General features: G+C 46.9%; 1 protein-coding gene across 1 annotated transcript; it reads left to right on the top strand.

The window, feature by feature from the left end:
* Positions 1-1171: 1171 nt before the first annotated feature.
* Positions 1172-7627, top strand: GORASP1 (golgi reassembly stacking protein 1). The gene is made up of 9 exons (XM_064162890.1): positions 1172-1349; positions 3095-3175; positions 3856-4059; positions 4376-4462; positions 4927-5057; positions 5561-5702; positions 6000-6144; positions 6472-6627; positions 7196-7627. Exons 1-9 carry the CDS (start codon positions 1287-1289, stop codon positions 7477-7479), a joined length of 1293 nt encoding a protein of 430 aa, XP_064018960.1. The 5' UTR covers positions 1172-1286; the 3' UTR covers positions 7480-7627.
* The last annotated feature ends 2490 nt before the right edge of the window (positions 7628-10117 follow it).

The raw sequence follows: 10117 nt of genomic DNA, 5'->3' as shown, positions 1-10117 counted from the left end.
AATTTGCCCCAGAGTAAAACAGAGTGGAGCAGATAGGCAATTTCAGGGGAAAGGAACTATCACCATTTCTGAGTCATTACCTATGCACAAGGCTACCTCTGCCAAGAAAAAACAGCAGCACTGAGCCATTAATTTGCTTCCCCAGCTCTAACACTGTGAACTGTCTCAGCTGGTGGAGGTGATTCTCTTGAACACCATTCGCAATTCGCGTCCACAGGGCGGCAGGAGGCAGAAACACTTGCTCTTCTCAAAGGTGCAGAGTAGCTACTGCTGAAAACAGTAACCTCTGTCTGGATTTTACTAACAGGAGCACCACTTTTAAAAGGCTCTTAGGAGGAGAAATTTCTTTGTTCTTTTCCCGTTTCCACAGATCTGGAGAAACAGATGTGGAAAAAAGGCTCTGAGACCCAAAGTGCCCTCGGCTGCGTGCGGGTGTTTAGCAGGCAGCATCCTGAGCCTCGCACCAAGGGGAGGCAGCTCAGGGCAGTCCAAGCACACAGGCAGCATGAGGGCAGAGCAGGCTGCTCAGTGCCCCATCCACCCTGACCTGGAAGATTTCTAGGGTGAAGCATCTACTCCCTCTCCGAGTAACCGGTGCCAGTGTTTCGCCACTTTTTCTGTAAAACATTTCTTCTGTCTAGTCTAAAGCTCTCCTGTTTTAGTTCAAACCCATGGCTCCTGGTCCTGTCGCGACAGGCCTTGCTACAGAGGCGCTCCCTGCCTTTCTTACAGGCCTCTTTAAGTGCCGAGAAGCGGCAGGGAGGTGTCTGCGGAGCCATCTCTTCTCCAGACTGAACAACCCCTACTCTCATCATTTCTTCGTAGCACAGATGCTCCACTCCGCTGATCACTGTGGTCTCCGCTGTCCCTGTCCCTCCAGTGTTGAGGACTGCGGCTAGGCACAGCGCTGCAGGTGGGAGCTCAGCGGAGCTGCCCACGCTGCTGGGGATGCAGCTCGGGATGCTGTTGGTCTGCAGGACTGCGATCGCAGGTTGCCCACTCATGTCCAGCTTTTCACCCCGCAGCAGCCCCATGCCCTGGCCGCGCAGTGCCCTGGCTGCGTCCGCAGGCAGCAGCGCTGGCAGCCACGCGTGGCGCTCCGCGGCGGCAGGCGGAGCAGCGGAGCGCAGATCCGGCCCGCTCCGCCGTGTGCGGGCGCTGCTCTCGGCGCTCCCTTGCTCAGGCCTGCGTGGCGCTCAGCGGAGGGAGTGGCGAGAGCGCGGTGCTGGCGGCTGTCGCCTCCGCCGCTGCCGCCTGAGCCTCCGGTCCCGTCCCGCCGTGTGGGCATGGGGCTGGGTTCCAGCTCGGAGGTTCCCGACGGCGGCGCAGAGGGTTTCCACGTACACGGGGTGAGGCGGCCGCGCCCGCAGCGTGGGGACAGTGAGGGAGGGCCGAGAGGGGCGGCGGGCTGAGGCGGCGTCCTGCGGGGCAGGGGGGTCCTGCTTCTCCCCTCCTGCCCGGCCAGTCCCCAGCTTGGCACATGGACGGCGGAGGGCTCGGTGCTGCGGGGCTGTAGACTCTCTGGTCCTTCACCGGTCGGTTCCGTCCAGGGAACTGCCACGGCGGCAGGGGAGGAGCAGCCCTCCCGGTAGGCGCGGGGTGCTCGCCCGGCGCGGCCTCACACCCGTCCCGGTGGTTTCGCCGGGCTCGGAGCCTCGACCTTCTATGTCCTGGTCGCCGGACGATCGAGGGATCTGGAATAGTTTAAGAGCAGTGTAGCCCTCCCTCCCTCCCTTCTCGCAGCCAAAGCCCCCTGACTTGAGGATGTGGCAGGTGTCTCAGCGGGCCGTAGGAGCGCCTGGCCCCAGCGTTAATTCCGGCTCCAGCCTTGTCCCGAGGAGCTGAGTTTCACGGTGCTGTACCTGGATCCAGATCTGCTATAACTGCTCTCTCTGGCTGGTCGCCTGCACACGCAGCGGTCTAACCGCACACCTCGGAGCATCACGGCAGGCAGCGGTATCGCTGCTGACGGTTCCTGCCGCAGTTAACGCTTCATTAGCCGGTGGTCTGCCTCCCTGAAGCCAGTGGAGCCGTTGCCGCACGCTGCTTTCCACTTCAGCAGCAGTTTGTGTTTCTCAGCATCAAAAGATGTGTGCAGGGCACCAGTGTTGTGATGTAAGCTGCTTTTGTCAGTCTCCTTAACGGAGTTCTCCATCAGAAATAACAGCTGGTGGTGAACTGCCCCCTTCTTTTATGCTGGGTGCGGGACACAGCTCAGTGTTCCCTACCGGAGGATGATTGTGGTGACTGAGAGTCTGCAGGAGACAAGAAAAAGTCACTTTTCTCCTGGGAATTCCCACAGCTTTTGATATGCTGTCATTTCGAAAACCAAACCTGGCAGGGTTTTTGCAACTTACAGCTTCATATGGGACTCTGTATGTCCTCGAGGCATCTGAAAAACAATGTGATGAGCTGTGATCACTTTGTGTCGTTTAGCTGTACTGCTAAGGAAAAATACAAGCTGGGAGCACGTTTGCAGTGGCTGCTCTCCATGCTGCTTGTCAGTAGATGTTGAAGTGGCTACACCCTCGTGTACTCTGCGTATACCAAGTTTTGTGTAACTTTTGGTGGGTCTTATCCTGGTGTGAATCATTAAATTGAAATGATGCAACTCCTGTGAATCTTTTTCAAGTGATGGCAGTCTTCTTGAGCAGAACTCGTGGTAGCACACTTGTTCAAGAGTTCCTGTTCTAGTGGGCTGGAAATTGTGGGAACCTGACTACAGATTGGTTTTATGTGGAAAAAATGGCTGTGATGTAATGAGGAACTCTCAGTGTGCTCAGGCTGTTAGCATGGAAGAAAATCCTGTAGCAGCAGTCTTCAGTATTTAGTAACTCCATGCTGTGCACTCTGAATAACAGTACTTGTGTCCTGTGTGGGGTTCAGAGCCTGATTTTTGCAGCTTAACTTGGACAGCTGCTGTTCATAGCTTCAGAAAAATAAGTTTGCAGTTGCAAACTGCTTCCCGAGGTCTGCCACGTGATAGCTTATCTGTGGTTCAACTCTAAAGTAAATATTGAATCAGGTGTAGAGATTAACACTGTCACTTCGTGCCACGGTCGGTGTATAAACCCCCAAAATGTTTGTTTTGCAGGTTCAAGAAAACTCCCCTGCGCAACAAGGAGGGCTGGAGCCTTTCTTTGATTTCATCATTGCCATCGGACACACAAGGCTTGTAAGCCTCAAAGGATTTTGTTCTCTTTGGCATTAAATGTGGCTGCTGTAATGACAAAAGTAGAAGTCAAAGTGGTCACAATAAGAAAAGATTTTCTTAATGAACATTGCATGTGGCATTAGAAAGGTAAAGTGAAACTTGGTGGCGTCCACAGTTTCCTCTATGGCTGGATCCAGCTTTGAGGAAAGAGCCTTATGCCTTCAGCCACCTTAACTTTGTCACAGATTGACACAGTGCTTATGGTATTACTCATGTACACATATTTTCTGCCACAAGGTGAATACTGAACTGGTGAGTCAATGGTAAACACTCAACATTTCTTTAAACCAACTTGTTTCAACAATTGATAAAACATGAAAAAGAAGGACCGAGATCAGAAGCATGAGGTAAAATGTTGCTGCTTATTGCTAGACTGCATGGTTGAGACCTAACATTGCTGGTGTTACTCCATAGCAGGCAGGAAGAACAGGGAGGAATGAAACAGCAACAGTAACATGCCAGGGGACACGAACTGACAGCACTGACTTCTTTCTAATAAAATAAGCAGGACTGCTGGGACTGATCATAAAAGATTTAAGCCTAACCTTTGCCAGTTTTGATACTTTGCATTCAGTTCAGCCACAGGTGTGACATATGGGAGCAACTAGAAATAATCATGTATCTTTTCCTGTGCTTTACAGAATAAAGAAAACAATATGTTGAAAGATCTGCTGAAGGCAAATGCTGAAAAAGCAGTGAAGCTGGAGGTGTATAACATCAAAACAATGAAAATAAGAGAGGTGGAGGTGATTCCCAGTAACATGTGGGGAGGACAAGGCCTTCTTGGAGCCAGTGTGAGGTTCTGCAGCTTCCAGGGAGCCAATGAACATGTGTGGCATGTTTTGGTAAGAGAATTCCTCCATCTCTTGTTAGTGTTCATACAGCACACAGAAGAAGGTGATGCAGCCTTGAGGATTTGTCTGAGCTACTTGAGCTTGAGCAAGCAGTCACTGTTACTGTTATCTATCACTATGAAAAATAACTCTGTCCCAACCAGACCAAACAGTGTGTGATGGAGAGAAGGTTTTCTGGTATTACGTTAAAGAATCAGTGGCAAAAGCAGAAAGATTCTGCCCTTGTTGGTGACTCTGTGTGGCATAAACTTTAATGTCACATAAAACACCAAAAAGTTATTTTAAGATTGTTCTCATTCTTTCACAGGATGTTGAGCCTGCATCTCCTGCAGCTCTCGCTGGTCTCCAGCCAAACACAGACTACATTGTTGGATCGGACCAGATTCTTCAGGAGGTAGAGTGCATGTTCCTTAAAGCAGCGATTGTCTTCCTGCCTTCCAAGTGTATGCTGCAGGATTTGGCTTCATTATAAGTCAATGGGGATAGTGTTTGGGGGGTTGATGGTCATGACAGATGCTTTACCATTGAGGTAAATATTATGGAATCATAGAATGGTTTAGGCTGGAAGGGTCCTCAAAACTCATCCAGTTCCAACCCCCTACCATATGCAGGGACACCCCCCAGTAGAACAGGTGGCTCATCCAACCTGGCCCTGAACACCTCCAGGGTTTCATTATCTTTTTGTAACGTGGCAATAAAAAACAAACTTGCCCCTAGAGACCAAGTCTGCTCTACCAAAGTGTTAGTTCTGTGCCTGGGTTTTTAGCACCTCACATCAAAGCAAGCAACTAGGTGAAATGCTCTCTGCTCCTTGTCTTGCACATTTGAGTTTAATAACTACTCTCTATCTTTTTTCAGTCAGAGGATTTCTTTTCACTGATTGAATCCCATGAGGGGAAGCCACTGAAGCTGATGGTTTATAACACTGAAGCAGATTCCATTCGAGAGGTAGTTGTGACTCCCAATGGCGCTTGGGGTGGAGAAGGAAGGTACTGATCTCCAGACGGTCACTGGCTGCTGACAGGTCATACATTCACTGGATGTGAGCTCTTGTTAAGAGTATTATTGCTGTTGACTACAGCTTGCTGTTACCCTTGTTTCCTTACACTTGTCACACAAAACTGCTCAGCCTTCCATAAAAAAGGTAGCTCAGAACTAGGAGTTATGCACGTTCTGGATCTAATCCTATTTGAGTGGAAACCAGTGGTACCACCTGCATTGGTAGCAGATTCACTAGCTAAATTCTCACAGTTAAGCTTTCAGTTAATCTGATCTGGATTTTGTCATTTTTATATTTCATAAAGATGCAAAAATAAGCAAGTGAAAGCTAAGCTCTGTTTGAGTGCTCCTTCAGCACTCCAGGTGAAATGCAGGCAGGTAAGTCTACAGAATAGACTTACACTCCTCTCATCCTAAAGAGGAAAAATGTCAATCATTCACTACCTTTGTTAAGAAAACCTTTCCTAAGTCTTGCTTGGCTCTTCTTGCACAGCTTAGGATGTGGCATTGGCTATGGCTATTTGCACAGAATTCCAACACAGACTGCAACATCGAAGAAAAAGCCAGAAAGCAAACCACCTTCACCTGCAGCAGAAGCTGGAACTCCTCTACCTTCTACTAATGGCTACACAGAGGTACACAAGAGATAAACTCCCCTCTCTGGTATTGTGCTAGTTTGAAGCTAGCTGGAATGTTTTGGTGAGAAGAATTTGGATGATTTATAAAGTGTGTGTGTGGGGGTAACAACCAAACCACCACAGGTACGTTCTGTGGAGTCCCCCTGGCTGGCTTGTCTGTCAGTTTCTGCACTGTAGGGTCTCTGTGTTGCTGTACTAGGGAGGCTGAGGCAGAATGCTTTCATAAGAAGGTCATCTTCAGGTGAAGCTTTCATTGTAAAAAGATGCTTTTTCTTCTTACCGTTGTTATTCCAGACTCCATTATTGGCACCTACTTCTCAGAGTGACAGCTCAGGAACAGTTATGGACTTGGATCATTCCACAGATCAAGAAATGCGTGGTTATTCACCAGAAAGCTCACTTTCCCCTCCTCCCCCTCTCCAGAGAGTTATGGATCCAGGTATCTGTTCTTAGGTGCTATTTTCAACAGTTCTTTACAGGACATCTAAGTAAACTAATAATGTCTTCAACAAGTTTGAGACTTAAATGAGGAATTAGGAGTTTTCCTTGCAAGCTGTTGACTTCACTGGATTGCAGAGCTGCAGAATTTGGGTACTTACTGTGAGCCTGACTGAGGTTAAGGTTCTGCAGAGGTCTTTCCACTGGCATTGGCTAACGTTTAAGTTAAAGTCATTTGGATTTAGTGGGGAAGGAACTTCACTGACTTCAGTCTGGGTATTTTATGTTATATCTAACCCAGCACTGTAATACTTGTCTTCTCCTCCAGGATTTGGAGATATGTCTGGTATGTCACTTCCTGACCTCACTGACTTAGCTGAAGTGCCCAACTTGTCTTCAGCTGCCTCCTCCACCGTGCCAGCAGCAGATGCGTCCGAAAGCACTGAGATGTTAATGATGAACAGTGAAGCTTCTTTTTATTTTGGTGAGTGTGCTCAAGATTTCCTTTAGGCCTCTGACCTGATTTCTGGAATGGCACCAGCTCCTGCCTGGCAACAGGACTGTGCTTTTTGGAGATTGGTAGTAGAAATCAGGTGTAGAAGTGTACAAAACATAATATGCTTTTTTAATGCTACTTTTCTGTGAATTGAAATGTTGATGGTCCAAATCAAAGTGACCTTAGAAGCAGGCATTCCTGAAATCAGTGCAGCACAGCCTTGGCGTCACTGGTGGAAACAAAATTGCAGTCACCTTAATCGTGACACTTCTATTCATAAAAATCCAGCAACCTTCACATTATGGCTGCCTTTCCCTCTTAAGAGGGGGCTGACTAAGAGTCGCAGGATGAAATAAAGCATAGCAGCACAGCAGCACAAATGGTTTGCGGTCTCCGGAAAGCCTGCTTGCACCATCAGCTTTTTCCCGGAGCAGACGCAGCCCACGTTTGACACCGGCATGCCTGGCTGCGGCCTGCAGGAGGTGTCTCAGCCAGCTGCCTCTTGCAGACAGGTGGTGGCTGGCCCTGTCTGCCTGACACTATTTTCATTTCCCAGAAAATGCCATGGCCTTGGACCCTGAAGATGTAACCATGAGTTCTGCAGGCTCGGGCAAACAGCCTGAGCTGGAGCACCTCCTGTCTTCAGTTCCACCTTTACCTTCTTTTACTCTTCCTAACGAAATTTCTTCAAATCCAACACTGGGAACTGATCCTGAGAACCCAGAAGCAAAGCTGCTCTCAAACAGTATTGAGAGCTCGTTAACCACAACTCCAGTGAAAGCAGATGCTGAAGCAGCATGTGAACAGAAAGAAGCAGCAGCTGCACAAGAGCAAGAGTGAAATGGATGCTGCTTTTGTTTATAGACTGCCAGATGCTGTGAGACTACAGCTTGGAATATTTTTCTGATCTTGAAAGAATTACAGTTCCTCTATTTTGTTAGCACAGACAATATTATAAGAGAAATACAAATCTTGCTGGCATTTCCAATCAATGCTGGATTGATCTGGGTTCAGATTTTGAAGGCTGTGCAAATTCACATTAATGCAGAAACAAGTTGGACAAAGTGTCAGGTTCTTGAATTCACATCTGTGAATGTTCCTGAATGTATTAATCAAGGGAACCTGCCCAAACAGTGACACTTAGTGATGATTTTCTCAGTGATTGATGGCATTGAAAAAAGTATTTATAGTTTTGGCTTGCTAGAAAGCTTTTTAATGGTACAGCTCAGTTGGTTCTTGTGACTTTTTTAAGGTTTTCCCTACCCTAAGCAATCTTTACTTCTACCTATTACTCTGCAAACTGTTGTTACTGTTCCAGAGTACCTTCCCTGTCAGAGTTATTCATCTATCTTCTCTACAGCTACTTCTGCAGGAAGTGAAGTACCATATGTTTTGAAGCTGTAGCATAGAGATGAATCACGTTGGTGGGTCCTGTCATTCAGCTTAGCTCTTCAATGGCTCATGTTCATGTGGTGGTTTCACAGTTTAAAAGCCCCCAAGAGGGAGGATGGAATGATGGTGGTCGTTTAAACCAAACTGATCGCAGGCCCCTGCGTCCTCAGGGTGATTAACCTTTTCAGTGGAGCTGAAGAAATCTTGGCTTCTGTAGTGACAGAGAAATAGCTTTTAATTAGTTGTGCTTTTCTATTTACCCATGTCTGGTTTTATAAAAACCACTGTAAGACATGGGCATGGAGCAGGTTTGTGCAGCAATGTTACTGCTTTCTGTTTTGTTTGCATTTGTTTTCACATAGGTTCTGAATGCAATAGGGAACATGAATTTAACTTGACAAAGATATAGGTATTTTTATGTCTCAGGGCAGTGACTTATCATGGAATTTTAAAGCTACTCTAGCTTTACTATAGCTAGGACAGTTGGTGTGGTGAGAATCCTTCATAACTGAAGAGAATGAGGAACAAGGCTGTGTGTTTAAGCTATGAACAGTATACCTGTTTAGCACAATACTGACAAACTCCCCCTGCTCTGCTGTGTCCTGACCTGCTTTCTACGGACATCGGCAAGTGAAGTGACTGATGAGGCTGAAATCCAGTCACAATGCAGGAGGAGTCTGGAGCACATAGCTGTGCCCTTGACAGCTCAGCTTCAGCAAAAAAGGTAGAGGTGAAATTACAACAGCAGAGAGGTCTTCAGAAGAGTAAACCCTTACATAAAATTACATATTACATAAACCCCTTCACATTCCTTCGCCACTGCTGCTAGTTTCAGATGTTCTCAGATAAAATACAGTAGCTTTGAACAGGATGGGAGAAGTCTCTTTGGCTTTAAAGAAGAATGCAGGGAGTGCATTCAGCAGGCCAGATTTCAGAACTCTTTTGGTCTGTCAGTAGGGAATGGATTTTCTTTTTCCCTATATTGCTAAAATAAGTTTTTGCTCTTCCTTCACCTGCTTGCTGCAGGGTGGACAGCCAAACAGGAACTTAAGCTAGTGGTAAGTTTGGCCTCAGAGCTTGATGACTTGAGACACTTGAGTGATCTGTTAATTTTTTTGGTTTGCTTTTATTTAAAACCATTCCTAAGCTTCATCAGAACTGTTTTTAAGCTCATGCGAGTGATGCTGGAGCCTAAAAGGGCACAGGGACTGTCAAAACTCACACCGCATTGCGAATGTCGCAGTAATAAATGAGTTAACACTTACACAGCTGTGTCCAGCTACTTCCTCAGAGTGGTCTTGGAAAGTGGGGAGTTGGTTTCTGAAGACTTGATTCTTTTTCATAGCCCCCAGCCAAAGAGTGGCCTAACACACCCCTTTAGAAAACCCAAGTGGGAGGTAAAGCTGTAGCAGTAGTGTGTTACATTCTCCTAACATCACTTAACCACACTTGCCATTTAAATGCTGATTTTAACCTCCTCATTGAGTTCTTTTGCTCTTGAAATCCTGGAGGTTTTCTAACTTTTGAGATGCCTGAAGTTACTCTAACCCTGATAGAACATGAAGCAGAAACCACTTTTACTCATAGCTACAGAAGTAAGAAAGCTGTTTTGAATTGATTACTTTCAAAACCAAACCTAAAAAGCAGCTAAAAGCTACTTGCTGCAGTTGATTTGACGGTGTTAATCTGCTGTTTCCTGGGCACAGCCACTAATGTCCACACACCCTCCTATGCTTTTGCCTTAAGCAAACACCACTTTGCATTGCTTCTGCTGTAAGGGCAATTTCAAAGCAATTGTTTAGTTTAAATTACATTTCAAGCTACAAAAAGTCATTTAGCATTCTCAGTCCCACGAAAAAGAGGTCTAGGAGAGTTTCACAATACCCTTGGAGAGAGATTGGGCATGTCCCACCCAGTCTCTACCTCTGGGCTACATGATGTTTTTGCAGCTGCCTCAGAAAAACGTTTGGACCATAGTACAGGAAACTACTTAGGTAATCGCTTTCTTGATAATTAAGTGTGCAGGTTAACAGTTCTGTTACCTACCTGGCTCTGCTTGGGACCCCTTCCCTCCCCTCCCCTGGCA

This window comes from Pogoniulus pusillus, chromosome 23 (genome assembly GCF_015220805.1).
Source record: "Pogoniulus pusillus isolate bPogPus1 chromosome 23, bPogPus1.pri, whole genome shotgun sequence".
NCBI classification, from domain to species: domain Eukaryota; kingdom Metazoa; phylum Chordata; class Aves; order Piciformes; family Lybiidae; genus Pogoniulus; species Pogoniulus pusillus.
Note: the sequence above shows the minus strand (reverse complement) of the source record. Positions and strands in the feature narration are given on the sequence as shown.